Source organism: Saccostrea echinata, unplaced genomic scaffold, assembly GCF_033153115.1.
Source record: "Saccostrea echinata isolate AGI-Se365-2 ecotype Australia unplaced genomic scaffold, CSIRO_AGI_Sech_v1 ptg000038l, whole genome shotgun sequence".
NCBI classification, from domain to species: Eukaryota; Metazoa; Mollusca; class Bivalvia; order Ostreida; family Ostreidae; genus Saccostrea; species Saccostrea echinata.
In genome coordinates this window covers 1,420,754-1,437,275 of record NW_026889787.1, presented here as the reverse complement: position 1 = coordinate 1,437,275, position 16,522 = coordinate 1,420,754, and the positions used below count along the sequence as shown (strand labels likewise).

The 16,522-nt window shown below is 32.4% G+C and overlaps 1 protein-coding gene across 1 annotated transcript; it reads left to right on the top strand.

Moving 5' to 3' along the window:
• Positions 1–3,223: 3,223 nt before the first annotated feature.
• LOC133200348 (probable serine/threonine-protein kinase pats1) lies at positions 3,224–16,109 on the top strand. The gene is made up of 6 exons (XM_061336163.1): positions 3,224–3,366; positions 7,184–7,678; positions 8,547–8,795; positions 10,452–10,712; positions 14,361–14,476; positions 14,860–16,109. The coding sequence occupies exons 1-6, from the start codon at positions 3,348–3,350 to the stop codon at positions 16,087–16,089; spliced, it is 2,370 nt and encodes a 789-aa protein (XP_061192147.1). The 5' UTR covers positions 3,224–3,347; the 3' UTR covers positions 16,090–16,109.
• The last annotated feature ends 413 nt before the right edge of the window (positions 16,110–16,522 follow it).

The window sequence follows — 16,522 nt, the reverse complement described above, 5'->3', positions numbered from 1 at the left end:
CGACAAGATTTAGTATATATTATGTTTTGAATGATTTTATTCATTTTTTTGACCTGAAATTAAACTTTAAATATAAATATTAAGAAATCATTATTTCTGAAGTTAACGTCATACAGCTTACTATGACGTCATATTGTAAAGGCAAGTAGGATATCTCTGTGGGTGTAGCCTTATGGTACCAGCGCATGACAGCATTAATCTTGGCCGTAACTAGAACAAGTTACTTAAAAAATTCCACTTTTGTGCATGTATGATGGGAAGACAAGATTATGGAAAGGTCCATAAATCATTGTACCTCAACCAGTAGCACCCCTTAAGTTGGGACACAATAGTCATGCATAATTTTCTAAATTATCAAAATCTAATTTTTTGCTTGATATTACAAATTACCATTTGTTTAATTTGCCAGAATATGTCTATCTCATATACATATGTAAGTAATAAAAAAAATATACATTTTAATCCATCTTAAATTGAAATAGATTGCAACCATTAATAACAGCGATATATAAAATATCTTTATACATGTATTATAGCTTTATTTTAACCCCATTAACATCCGAAATGACATTTGGTTCCACCACAGACTATACGTTACGTATATCCCAGAGTGCATAATTGCCGTCTAACAAGAATCATCCAGCGTGAATAATGGCGTGATGGCGTGAATCTCGATACTTTGATAAACCATTATCATTCTCTATAAATATTTTTATGACTTTGCAAGTTTATACATACATGTTTTCTGAGTGTAAAGGAGGTAGTGGTGTGAGGATAAGGTGCTTTAGACACTGTTTCAGTGGGAGACCAAACATATTGCTTATCTTACAAAAAATGTTTCCAATGACGTTTCCGTATTTAAAATTAAAAAGTGATATCTGAGTATATTTTGAACTTAACATATTTCTATTACAGTAATAAAAGAAAACATATGGAAGAATTTTTTTACGTGCCAAATTGCTCAAACTATAAAACAGATACTACTGTACATGGACATTTACATAAATTATTTTATGTATGATTCTTGCTTTAATTTTTTAAGACCAGTTCTCCAGACTGACTGATAAAGAGATCGCCATGCTATTTTGTTTTCTGTGTTCTGACTCCGGTCCTCCTAACTTCATGAACACAGAGTGGCTGGAGATGCTTAATGGAATACGACAGGACGTGTTCAAATTACATTCTGCTGTAACAAGTAAAGAAGCAAAGCAGACACTTCAAAACAACTCTTGTGATTTTTTGTGGGTAGACCAATCATGGAAGCATCTCACCAAATTTGCAAGGGACGAGATCATGTATTCAATATTACGTCGTATAGATACTACTGACGTCATGTTTTATTTATCCAGTTTCATCACGACACAGACATATCTCAGATCACTGAGATACAACAGAAAGCCTGGCGAAAATTGTGTCATTGGTACCTCTTATTACTGTGATTCCTTACTGATACGCCGTCTACAGATGAACATATTGACACACGTCACCATGGAGGACACAGAGATCTTTAATGAAATATCTCAGAGCTGTAAGTATATAATATAAATGATATTTATTATTATTACATATTCAAAAGTGAAATACTATAATTTATCCATTGATTAAAAGTCATATCTAAAAGAGGACTTATATATTAAAAAATGTTAAACAAACACACTGTATATACTGTACAATCTCTGTCATATGTAGGGAGAGTAAGTGAACCCTCCTGAAACAGACTAAAACTGCTAAAGTTTTTGTTTAAACAATCCATGTGAACAAATTTTCAATCTTATAATCGCTTAGCTATGATGCCTCACAGCCGTTCCAATACGACGTCACAACGTAAAACCTTAAATGACAGTCAAGTCAAAGAAACTGTACTTCACAGAATTTCACAGAAAATTCAGCAATAACTTCTATCTCTTCTAGTCAAGATAAGCTATCACATTTTGTTGTGATAGCTATCTCGACATGATAATTTATCTTGTATCTTGACTACAATTGTTGCGTTGACAAGTACTGCATCTTCTTTATTGCAGTCACAATTAATGTATCTACTCGTACATGTATGTTTTTATAGATGCCTTCCTATGGGTATCTCAGTCTTGTTCCAGTTTAAACTATGCGGATCTCTTTTACTGAAATTACTCCTCAAAATCACAACTGCTGTAGAATTAATTTAAAATTTGTATTTGTCTATTTGAGGAGCATATTTTTGGAGATAAAGATTTTCATAGAAATCATTCCATGCTTTTTCAGACAAATATGAAATAAATTAACCAATTAATCAAATTTAAAAAAAAAATCCATTATTGGTCTTTTCTGAGTTATTGGCATGAAATAAGTGAAGCAATTAATGCATAGATTCATTCATTTAGTAAAAATTTCTTATCGGTGTATCATAGTCAAGTACTGATCTCTGATAAACGAAAAAAAAATATGTATACTTGTATAAATAGCAAAACTATTGAATTATTGATTGCAATTATAACATGTAATTAAAAGAAGACAAGTTGGTTTGGTTTAAAGTATTTGTATTTTATTAACTGAAAAAAGAGAAACACACATTGGTTCCAAATAAATTCATTTGAAATTATGCATGCAATTAATACTTATTAGAATAGAGATCCGCATATTTCACTGGAAAATGACCGAAACACTCGCAGAGCATCATCAATATACATTTCTGGATTGCAATTATGAAGAGGCAGTAATTGTCAACACAACAATTTTAGTCATGATACAAGAGAAATCATCTCGTTATGTCGAGATATCTATCACAACAAAATGTTATAGCTTATCTTTACTAGACGAGAAGTTGTTGTATCTCGACAAAACTAGCAAGTTATCTTGACTTGATGCGATATCTTATGTTGACAAAAAATTATGTGGATGGCATAAATATGCCACCATAGAATAACTTTGATTTAATGGTAGTCGGGGTAATTTAAACATTAAGATGGACAGACGGAAAGCGGGCCCCCCCATCAATAAACATTAAAGTGTGTGTGTGAGGGTGTGTGTGTGTGTGTGTGAGGGTGTGTTTGTGTGTGTGTGGTAATTAGCGATTTCAACCAATGCAGAAAAAATACATAAGCCGTGTAATATTAACCTATAACTTTTATTTATAAAATATTAATACTTTAGTGATGGTGCCCATGGATACCATACGAGGAACAGAAAATGAACGGAGAGAGTTTTTTGAGAATTTAAAACGGACAGGAGAGGTTATGCATAATAATAGGAGATCAGACAGTGTTCAACATGTGAAATGGCTGTGGAGATACAAATCGGACGCTAAACCTGACATCGTGAAATCCTGCATAGGCCTCCATCCTCACAGTGACATCTATGTTATAAATAACATGGCTTATAGAAAATCAAGTGAGTGGGAAAGTAATTTTTGATAGCTTTAAAAATTATATCCATAACAGGGAATCTTACGTAAGCCGTAGATTTTAACATGAAATTTTGAATTTAAATTTAGATGCACTAAGAGTCTCAAGGTTTAAATACTGTGCAGGAGACTATCCGCTCTTTTGCGAATTATTGAAAACCCTAAGTCTGCTTTTCTTCGAATACTTAACATTTTCCGCGAATCGATTTACATTTTTTTTTGGTGCGATCTCATACATCATGTATTTGACCACACGAAGAATGTAACTACCTGCTTTTTCACTTAAGACGCGGTTGAGCATTTTGTGCAAACTAGTATATACATATCTTTAAATGTTATCTAGAGGAGGCAAAACACTACTTAAGTTCATCATTGCACTATCTTCTAACAGAGCCTTTGCTTACAAAACCAAAACAGAGAATGCATTCGTTTTGTGCTAATGCCCATTCGTCAGAGAAGCAGTTGTCAAATTATCGAGTAGATTGGGTTTATACTAGTAGCTCGCACAGGCGTGAATATTTTTTATATTTTTGGATAAAACACTTCCATGGATCATTATAAAAAACACTTGATGAAATCTCGCGCAAGCTCAGAAAGTATTTTTTCAACTGGTGTCGGACGGAACATTTTATCTAAGTAGGTTCTAAATTATTGGTTAAAAGAATTACTTCAAATTATCTTAGGTTCAAAAAAGTTTATAAAGCTTCTATACAACCGACGTATTTTTAGCAACTGAATGCCAGAAAATACTTGAGAAGCAAAAAATGCATAAGAAAACTAGAAAAAACTCTCCTCTAGTGAGAGGAATGGGGGAGGCTTTCAATGTAAATTTCCATACTAAATCAAAAGTAAATTGCTTTCTCGTCAAAGTAGGGGCAGCAGCCCCCCACCCCCACCCCCTCAGTAAATACTACGTGCCTATTCAAGTTAAATTTACTTATATCCACGTACAAACTGGTATCCATATTTTTTGGCGTTAAAACAGTATACATACAAAGTCTGGGGCACTAAAACGTAAGAGAATCTTAAAAAAAAGTTGTATTCGTGAAACACTAATGCCCCCCTAGCAGCTCATGGCGAAAGTTAAAGTTTCTCAAATACAAGTCAAACTCAAAGGTCAAGAGATAAAAAAATATTGGTACCTTGGGGAAAGTTTTGTCTCAAGGAATATACAAACATGTAAGCCCTAGCACCAACCGTTGAAAAGTTATGTCGAAAGTTAAAAGTTTTCCAAAATAGGTCAAACCCCAAGATTAAGGTCAAAGGGTCAAAATTGTTGGTACATGTACCCAAGGGAAGGTCTTAGTACACGAAATACATATGTGAAATATGAAAGCCCTAGCTCTTACTGTTCAAAAGTTAAAGACAAGGTTAAAGTTTTTAAATGTAGTCCAAACTCGAAGTACAAGATCAAAGGGTCAAAAATGTTATTTCCCAAAAAGATTTTTCTCAAGGAATACACATGTTAAGCATGAAAGCCCTATCACCAATCGTTCAAAAGTTATGACGAAAGCTTAAGTGTTGTAAAATTTTTGCTAAAGTGGGACAAACTCTAAGGTCAAGAGGCCAAATACGTTGTTACCCAAAGGAAAGTCTTTTCACAACTTAGCTCTGCTTTACAGGTTTCCCGAAGCTTCAAATACCTTCAAAACATGCTATTGCAATGCGATGTTAGTTTTGATTTCAATTTGTGTTTGTAAGTTATGAACTTAAGTTCAGCAAATTCATATAGAGATCTCTCTCGGCTATATATTATGATATTTGTCGTGATATTATTGAGCGGTTATAATTTTTTGAAGTACTTGAAATAAATTGCTTCGGCACAGCCAAATAACACACTTAATCAAGTTGTTCAAATCATGACATTGGATAAAGCCAGAATATAGTATCAAGACAATCTATAGGAAAATAGAGGGGATCTCATTTTTATAACCACAAGGCTTGTTGGTTCTAGGTGAGCGTTGTGTTCTGAGGGCCTCTTGTTGTTTTCACGACCACCCAGAAAAGTGAAAGAAATGACAGTATGACAGTCATACTTTGTCTGCAGATCTACACGGTAAAAAAAGAGAAACTACTAAGTCCTACTTTTCTCACAGTTGGAAACTTCATAACACAAATTTTCTTATATCTTAGATATAATAGCATCACGGTGTTTTTAGAGCATTTCAGACTGATATACCCCTCCCCCCCCCCCCCCCCCCCCGGTATTATAAAAGCGAATTTATAAACTTGTTTTCTGTGAAATGTTCTAAAACTACAAATTTCAGGACGGGTTTGATGGACACACATCCTTGCACTGTCACGGAGTAATCAATTCTATTCTTAAATATTGAAGAAAGTGGAAATTTTGCTGTGTATTATGAGAAATATTAAAACTCTTATCCAGAAAACTCAGAGTAGGAATGCTAGAAAGCAAAATCAACACACCATTGCTGGTTCATGTTCAGTGATGTTTGCCGAGTTAACAAATGGAATATATCCAGTAGAACGTAAATATTACCAATAACAGGGCTCGTACCCATGTTTACAAACACAGATGTTTGACCTAATTTTATGAAGAAATGGTGTTATCTTTGATTTTTTTCAACGATCTTTGATCTTTGAATGTGCATGTAAGTTCTGTTTATTAAACCAGATTCACAAGAAATAGAAATTTGAATTTGTAAACAAAACAGCAATGCAACAGTGTCCAGGTCTCTTTAAGAGATAATAAGTAATTTGAAGAAAAAAAAAACACGCGACGTGAAGGTAGGTCCTTATTTGAATGACGTTATCATAAGTAGTGCTACTTTTCACTGGGTTGAAAAAATATATTTTTCATTATTAGATAGTGACGGAAGAAATTAATAGACCTTGTTTTAATGAAATTGTATTTATGTAGTAGCAACACAGTGAACATTTGACTGCGTGCCTAAAAAGGTTTTGAGATGAACTACATTCACAGCAAAAAAACATCTATTTTTACATCCACTGTGCCATTACACATACAAATCTTGTTACAATGAATGCAAAATATACAAATCTTATAGACAAAGTATAATATTCCTTTAATAATGACTTCTATTATTTTTCCAGAGCAAAAAAAAAAAAAAAAATGAATAAAGAAACTTAAGTATTTTGTGAAGACACATATTTCAATGAAACATTTTTCGTTGATTGATTCAAATGGGAGCATACATGTTCTAGATCTTACAGAGGTAATAAAAAAGCTGGCAAAGTGCTACATTTTCATAGCTTTTTAAATCCATTAAATCTAAATCTAATATTCGTTAGAAGTAAAAATCTTCATATATAGGTGGTTAATGACTTAAATATGAAAATAAGCCCGAAACTGCCTATTTTATGAAAATTATGAAATTCTGTATTCGTTTCCGTCTTATTTTCTTATTTTTATCAGTCAATAAATGTAACTTACACTAATTATTAATTTTTCTGATGAAAGAAATAGGTTTAAATTTACATGTTCATGTATGTATTTACATTTATGTTGTATATCGAGATTTGAGGATTATTGATTTTGGTTGACACCGTATGAAGAAAACAGGAGTTTATGCCTGCCGTAGACCCTGGTCAAAATGAATCAGTCAATCATGTATTTTGGGGGCTTTAAATTTCATTTCAAGGTCTTTCTTTAATGATTCGAAAAAAAAAAAAAATACAACGATAATAAAAAAAATGGGAAATAGGGTCCACATTCAATCAATGCCTAAGGCTGAAGACAGTTTATATGTTTTACGTCAGATTTTTTTTTTATCAAGAAATTATTATGTTTTATGAAAAACGTATTGTATTGTATATTTGCAGTTAAATATCACAAATACAAAGCAGACATCAGATGTCTCTTGTACTGTTTACTGTTGGTTGAAGAGTACACACTAAATATCAATGAAGATGCCTACATGACCATGCTAAACAAGCTCAGAGAAAGATATTTTAACAATGTGGCCATGTCTGATGTCATAAGGACTACAGTCCCCCCTGATGGAATCGTACATATAGAAAACGATCAGATAATGTTTGCATCAGATACTATCCGACATGACGTCATGTACGCCTTTGTTACGGAGTGTTTGGTAGAGGACAGTGATCTGGAGTTTTTCCTCACCACGGCATCACGTGACGTGATATCAGAATACTGCCGGTCCTGGGAATACGAGAGGAGTGAGGAAGAAAGATGTCTGTTTGTACCAAGAATACCGGAGAATATGTACGACATCTTCATAAACAAACTACAGCTGGACATCATCACACACGTTACCGTGTCTGACCAAAATATTCAAGGCAGGATCAATAAACACTGTAATTATCATACAACATCCTGATTTTAATTGTTTCTCATGGAGTTTCAAGGTCAAGATCTAGTAAATGAAAGGTGATACAAATTTCTCAAATTTCAGAAATGAATTTCTTTAAAGATGCTTTATAACATATACATTTGGAAAACAATGTATATCGGGGCTTAATCTTTTGGTTCAATCAACAAAAAAACATAATTTAAACTGTCACCTTCAATGAAAAATTAAGAAAATCAAATAAAGATGTTTTTTTCCATAGCAGACAATAGAAATGTATCGATATTGCCTATAGTCCCTAAGAAAACGGTAAATCTTTTCTTGACCTCTCCTTTGAAATGAATATAGGTATCGAGATTGCTTTTGACATGATTTCAAATTGAATTCCATAAAAAAGCCTTTATTTTCTACATAATTGTAATCAAGCGGTAAAGTACGGTAAAAAGTAAGTTTAAATTAATTATGACGTCATAATCCATTTAGCGCCAAAAAGACAGTCTAAGCTTATTTACTAGTTCTTGACCTTTAATTAATCTCGTTCTATCTTGAATTACTGTTTATAAGTTTTTAGATATGGCTAATTGATTCTAATTTAATAATGTACGTTTTATATTTTTTGGTCAGAATGGATATTAAGTGATAAGCCGCTCTTTTTTTTGTATTCAATATAAAAAAGCAAGTTCCTTTTCTAACTCTAGAGTCCTGTATCCTGTAAAATGCTACAGTAATTTGCCGATTTTCATTTTAACAGATGTCTTGGTTAAAAGATATTTACGCATTGAAACGTTAATATCAGAAGTACTCCTTAATCTAATTTGGCATTGTCTCTGTTTTACTGTAACACCATACTAGTATGTAATTCTTGTTCTGTACAGTGGGTGTCCCTAGAGAGGTATTACAATGGGACCAGGAGGCAAGAGAACGATACGTGAAGTACACAAAGAGAGGAACACAGGCAGTCCACCATGCCCGGGGGATGATTGTAGGGTGTGCTGGGGCTGGGAAAACCACGCTCCTGAAACGTCTACTCAATCCAGAGGAAAAGGAGATACCGAATGTGACATCAACAGAAGGCCTAGAAGTACACGAGGAAATATTCGAAATTTGTGATGGAAAACTGAAAAGTAAGGAGTACTTTGTTTGTTGATACAATACGCAGGTTTAGATTGGAAAGTAGAAATTGCAATACGATGTACTGAATATACTATTACTGCAGTGATTATTGTTAAATTTTGAAAAATCGTTTCCTATATAAATCTACCAGATAGAATTCAGTGCAAACGCGAGGAATTGAAATTTCTACCACTGGTATCGGCACAATTTCAGTGTATCGTATATTTTCTGGTGACAGTCAATTACAGTGTTATAGGATCTTAGCCGAAGGCATCCGTTTAACCTCACATATATGAACAATACCATGTTCATTTATTGACGTTTTCTCTTTACATGTGAGCAGATTTATTGTTGATACCTCTTATTTGTACATACCCAAGTACTAGACTTCGGGTTCGACTTTTAAATCGTTCGATAATTAAATATATTCACTACTTATAGTGCTATTAATTGCTTGCTACATCATTCTTTCCAAACCAGTTCACATTAATGATTTTTTGTATTCATGTAATACTGGTCAATCAACTCGTTTTATTACTTGTAAACATAGGTTCGATGCCAAGGCGCTCAGGAAGGTTTTGCAGAAATCGTCCGTAGTAAAAAAAAATCTTCATACCTACGGCGACTTCTGCCAAACCTTCTTGCTTCCTCTGTCTTGTTAAGGGTAGTACATGAGGTGAATAAAAAATATTTTTGAACATTAGAAAAAATTAATTATAATTCTGATGTAATCCATTCCTACGAATGACATAATTATTGCATGAGTTAATGTGAATAATCATTTTAGAGTACAGGAATTTCTGTAAATAATATCTTTCATGTATTTACATACATCTATTATTTCTTTTGTCTATTTATCGATCCATAAACGCCGCTAAACTAGTTACTATAGGTTTTTTAAAAGTAATTTGTATGAATTCTTGTGCAGTGTTCTTTTTAAACAATTAAGCATACAAAATGTGTAGATCAATGATGCAATATTTTAAAAATATCTGTTCCTCAGCTAGAACCAATAACTCATAAAATTTTATTTAATTGAACAGTCTCAAAACGAAGCATGAAAATGAAATTTTTGAAATTTTTCATGCAACAAGTTTCATTCCATGCACCTCGACACAATTCAAGGCTTTTGAAAATCTTAGAAACGGCCTTGTAAATAATTGACATTTGCACCCCACAAAAGTACAAAAATAAATGCATTTCTTGAAAATTCTTAAATTGTATATCAATGCTTCTAGAATATAAAAATTTTAATTGATCTATGATGTCTTTCAATGATAGCACGATCTTTTTACGCTATGAATGATACATATGTATAACAATTGAAGTTAAATAGGATTATTATGAAAAACACATAATTTTCTCCAAGCGCCTGCATTACTTCAGTTTTCTTTTATCCAAAAATATAAATGCTGATCAATTTTCAATTAGAAAAATTAATGCATAACTGGTGCTTGTACTCGTGATTCCTGAATATATATTTGAGATTTGATTTTTCCTTATGTAGTATTATTAACTATAATGATGAACTTTGAAGAAATACCATGGATAAATTCAGCTGTATTTTGTGAATTCAGAGACATTCTTGTGAGTATTTTCAATAACGTCATATAAAGCCTTCCTTTGAAAGTTTTCACATCTTCCTTCTTTCCTTTTTACAATAACAGTTAAATCAAACACTGACAAGCATATTTCGGAAAACAAGAAGCCTGGGGATATGAATAATTCTTTAGAAGAGGATATAACCAAAACATTGAGTTTTTTTGACTTTGGAGGACAGTGTGCATACTACGCCTGCCACCAGATTTACCTGACCAGGAGAGCTTTCTACATACTGGTAGTGGATGCCTCCAAACATCTATACCAAGAAGTGGATAAGAATACATGCGACCAGGAAGATACTGTTTTTAATGGTTGGACATACAAAGGTTTGTTACTCGTACATATATAAATCCTGTATAAATTGCTCTTTTGCAATCTAACTATTGTATAGATGTTTTCCTTGCAGAATTAATTTTATAATTCCACCTGTTACTCTATATATATATATATATATATATATATATATATATATATATATATATATATATATATATTGTAAGACTTATTTAACATAGAAATCTTCGATTTGAAATTTATTTCGTCATAATTCTTCTTTTATCTCTTTATGCTGAAGAATCAAAGAGCTAATGATATGGCAAGACCTGCGATGTGCGTAATTTCTTGGAATGTGGTTCTTATCTAAAGAACCAATTTTTATCAAATTTTTCACAGAGTATTTTTTGGCCATGGGCTTTCATTTAAAAAAAGTAAGATGTGACCTTTAACTGGAAGATTAAAAAAGTGATTGCTAAAAAAAAAAAAACACGAAAAAGATAAGTTTTAAAGTTACACATGAGGATAAGGCAATATTGTAGACTAAAAATCGTTCAAGACTTTACCCAAGAGCAAAAGGGCGTGGTCTGAAGGTCACTTTACAATTGATTTGAAATGATGTTTTGTTAATACTTTGGACATTTGCACATTATGAGAACTCGAATTATCAAATCTTGTCATGCAGTTGATCTGCATGTTTATTTTGCATTGTTATCTTTTCTCAAAAATACCAGCGGTGACTTACCTTTTTGAATTTTGCAAGTATTCATGCTTAGAAGCATTAAACATTGTCAGTTGAAGCATCTTTGGTCCTCAGGACGTATAGAATATTTAGGTATAACATTGAAACTCTTAAGGTAGGTCAGTTTGACCTACAGTCTGCATTTCAAGGCTTTATCAAGGAGTCTTAAAGGCTTAAAATCATCACAAAGTTTTCAGGTGATGCATCTTTGGTCTTTAAAATATGTCAACCAAAATTTGGTCACAATGACCTACTTCCAGAATTTCAAGGCTTTATTTAATTATTATCGATACAAAGAGGCTTAGAATTATCAAACCATTTCAGTTGATGCACCCTGGGTTCTCGGAGTGTGTCAATTCAAAAATTAATTTAAAAAAAACTGACCTACTTCGGATCATATATTTGTGCTGAAATGTTTAATCAACAAATATCTCAAGACTGGTGATAAGAAACTATATGCCTGTTTGTTGATTTTCGAAAGGCATTTGATAAAGTTATTCATGTTGGCATTATGTATAAATTGCAATCAAATGATATCAGTGGGTATTTTTACAGATTTTAAAATCTATGTAGAAGAATGATAGATTATGTGTGAAAGTAAATGATAAAATAACAAATTTTTTCACATCTAGGGTTGGAGTTAGACAAGGTGATATCCTTAGCCCAAGTTTATTTAAACTCTTTATAAATGACCCCCCAAGTATTTTGGATGATGATTCTGTTCCTGTTACTCTAGATAAAAAAAAGATTTCATGTCTCCTGTATGCTGATGACCTTGTTTTAATATCCAATACGGAATCAGATCTTTAACATAAACTCAATCTCCTCCATGATTACTGTAGTGAGTGGTGTCTAGAAGTAAACATTAAAAAAACAAAAGTAATAATTTTTAACAACTCGGGTAAATTACTAAAGGAAGCATTCCATCTGGGTAATGATATTATAGAATGTGTAAAACAATATAAATATCTGGGGATAACTCTTGAAACCAATGGAAAGTTTATTGAAGTAAAAAAACAATTGTATCAAAAAAGCTTGAAGGCATGCTTTAAATTTTATAGAGATATAAAAAATGCTAATCCCTCTATAAAAACATTTTTACATATCTTTGATCACTGTATTAAACTTATAGCTTTGTATGGCTGTGAGGACTGGAGCATTATTAATGTTACTCCAAAAAGAAAAAAAAATATCCCTCTTTTTGATATATTAAAAGACTGGGAAGTTGAAAAACTCAATATGAAATTCTGTAAATATATTGTGGGGGTATCTAAAACTTGTACAAATGTAGGAATCTATTCTGAACTGGGAATGTATCCATTATATATAGATATGTTAAAGCAAATTTTCATGTACTGGTATAGACTAGAACATACATCAACTAATTTACTGGAGGCAGCTTTCAATGAGTGCAAGTCAAACACCATCAACAGTGATTGGCACTCCAGCATATTATTCTACAGTGAAAAACTACATATTGATTTGTCCCTTTGCAAAAAATTAAGTGAAAACAAATTTAAATTGTACATTAAAAAGCAATTACATAATATTTTTTTAAACTCTTGGAAAGATATCCGTACCAATTACTTAGAAGGATTTGGTAATTAAGTACATATTTTAAGTATAAAAGGTCATTCAAATTTGAAAAAAATACTTGAATATGAAAAAACAGGGACAATCGGGTAATTCTCACAAAATTCAGAATAAGTAATCATTGCTTAAGAGTAGAGACGGGTAGATATGAAAGGATACTTAATAAATGTGGTAAAAATGAAATTCTTCCCAGGAGTGAAAGAGTCTGTCGTTACTGTACTTCAAGTCCAACTGAGGATGAAATACATTTTTTGCTAGAATGTTCATTGTATAATGATTCTAGAGGAGAGTTTTTTAACAAAATCTTCAAAACTTTTCCAAATTTAATACTGCTTAATAATGTGGACCTGTTTACATGGATTATGTCAAATGAAGATTCTGAGTTTGTTGTTTTATTATGCCAACATTTAAATGAAAATTTTAATATGAGAAAACAACATAGTACAATATAGGCATATTACATTCATTGTACATATACTATTTGTATACATTTTATGTATCCTAAAAGTTGACAGCTAACTCTCTGTTCAATATACAATTGTTTGTTTTGTTCTGTTTATTGTTATTTAGGACTATGATTTCGGACATTGTTCATCTTTATTCTCCACTGTGGGCCCAAATTGGTTGAATAAATATTCTAAATTCTAAATTTACCTTAAATGCGAAGAGGTTTAGGATTGTAAAATCGTTACAGTTGATGCAGCTTGAGGCCTTGAAAAATGTAGACCAAAAATAGGCTGCAGTGACCTTCTTTTTGATTTTTGCAGGCATTTATTTCAAGTTGTATTTGATACATATTTTGGACTTTAAGAATCAAACGATCTTCAAACTTTGTCAGAGTATTCAATTTAAGACTTAGGTACGTTGAATAAAATGTAGGTCAAATGATCTGCGTTCTAAATTTTGTAATGAATTATATTCAATTTTTTCAACACAATATCTATACGAAAATGTTTAGAATCATCAATCATTGTCACTTAATGCCTTAATGCTTTGAAGTAGGTTGCAATGACCCACTGTACTTTTCGAATTTTATGGCCTAAAATTTTGAAATCATTTAATTTATATATTTCGAATACAGTGACACCTAGGCTCAGCAAATCTAGTAGGTCACAGTGATCTACAAATTAAATGGTATCACTATTCATTGTCACAGCTTTTTAACTTTGGACTAATAGACTGAGAGCCATCATATCCTATCAGCTGATATGCTTTGGGGCCTTGGGATACGTAGACCAAACAAGAAGATCACAACGACAATGTTGTACAATTTATCAGAAGAGTGATTCTAGGATCTTGGGTCTATTGATATTATTATTTGTAAATTTTGAGCTAAAATAAAAATAAATGTTTTGACGTTCAACAGATTACTTTGAATTCTGGTTGAAGTCGATTCACACGTATTGTTCGCAGCCAACTGAAAAAGAGGAGAATGTTGATGTTATGATAGTTGTAACGCATTGGGAAAACCGCATCGACCAGGTACAATGAAAGTAAAGTGTATTTGAGCATAGGTACATGTATTTAAAATTAAATAACCTATCTTCTCCACATTGAAAGTTTAATACTTCTCTTTTCTGTACATTGTAAGTCTATTTGAGTAAATTATTCTAGGGAATATTAATATGAGAATTATTTTTCACAGCCCTTGGAGAGTAAAAGGTACATAAACATGTAAAGATATTTTTATAAAGTCATAAATGTTGATATGTTGTTGGGATTTATAGAAGTGAGCGCATTGTTAATTTAAATTGATAACAGTGATATGTTCAAGAACATCATGTATCAATAAGCCTGTTCTGATATGTATTACTTTGAATTACCTCAGTGGTTGTAGTTAACAAAAAATTGCACTTTTTCAGCAGGACGCAAAAGCCTTCGATAAAATTCTACGCAACACATTGTCGCCTCATTCAAATCTGGGACAGTATATCGGAGAGAATTCTTTGTTCTATGCACAGTTTCCGTTAGAACCCTTAAAGGAACTTGAAAAATTCATTGTTGATCTTGCAATGTCGAGAAAATGGAGTGAAAAAATACCTTACGAATGGAAGTTTTTGAATCAAGAGATAGAGGACAAAAGAATGATCAAGCGTATCATGCCTTTTTCTGATGTTTGCAAAAGAATGCCAGTTAATGAAAATGAAAAAAATGAGAGCACAAAGGACATGTTGCGATACTATCACGACGCTGGAAAAGTCCTTTACTTCAATGAAGAAGGACTCAAAGAGACAGTTATCATTGATGTCCAATGGTTTGTTGATGCGTTTAAAAACATTATAACAGATGCTAATCACGTGAAAGGAATAAATACAGTTAAACTTATATGGGACGAATACTACACCACAGGAAATTTACAGTCCGATCTTTTAAGCAGAATTTGGGAAAAAGCAGATGAAAAATTGTTGAAATCCTTGATAAAGGAAAACGCATCAATTGAAAAGGACGATCCTCGTTTTCTTTTGCATCACAAAGAAGTTCTGTTATCATACATGCAGAGGCTTGGTTTGATAGCGATTGGCGAAACATCTCATTACGTGCCTTGCATGAACAAAAAGCCCTTCGCTGACCAACAGATGGATATCATTAAAAAAGCACCTCTGAGGTCCACTGTTTTAGTGTTTTTATTCGATTTTTTGCCGTTCTTTCTTTTCTATCGGCTTGTCGTAAAACTAATGGTCAATAGAACCTTTAAAGTTCTAAGGAACAAAGATATAAGTTGTTTGTATAAAAATGCTGCTTTGTTTAGTTACAAAGATCACAATATTGCTGTAGCAGTGACATCAACCACAATTCAACTGCAAATTTATCAGCCCGAGTCAGGCCTCAAGTTAAAGAAGAAAGTCACATTGTTTATTAGACAAAATATTGAACAGGTAATGGAAGATATTACCACAACTTTTCATAAACATCTATCATATAGAATAGGATATACCTGTGACGAAGAAGAAGACCAAATACTGGGTAAAGGGATGACACACAACTTCATTGATGAGACTGAACTGAAAGCAAGGAAAAAAATGACGTGTCCTAATCATCAAATGGAAAATCGCCATACGATCAATCCTAAATATTTGCGAGATTACTGGAATTAAAGTTTAAAGGAGTGATCAAAAGTACAGCATATCTATCACCTCCCATCAAATGTTTTTCACTGAACGAAAACAAAGACTTTCGTCGGGCAGTGCAATTTCCATTACAGTATTTATGCTGAACGAGGCTTTGCTTTAGATTCCTAATAACGCGGAAACCCTAATAAAAATGCACTGTAGTAAACTGTAGTTAATACTTTGATACTTGGAGGTGCTGTGAAACTCAACTCCAGAATTCTTTTTAGATTTAGAGCCATATTTTTTTTCTTCATTTTGAGGCCAATAATTAAAGTAAGGGAATTATATATGAATATACCTGTATTATTTTTTTAATATAATGAATTTGTGTATAGAAGTTAAAGAACACGTAATTTAACAGTTTGAAATTCAAAGTGACCGCAAGTGCGAAAGAGGGGCCCGATGAGTAAAAAAAGTC

Coding starts and splice junctions, on each gene's coding strand:
- LOC133200348 (XM_061336163.1), top strand. Junction 7,679..8,546: donor AGGCAGGATCAATAAACACT/GTAATTATCATA, acceptor TGTTCTGTACAG/TGGGTGTCCCTAGAGAGGTA. Junction 8,796..10,451: donor TTGTGATGGAAAACTGAAAA/GTAAGGAGTACT, acceptor TTACAATAACAG/TTAAATCAAACACTGACAAG.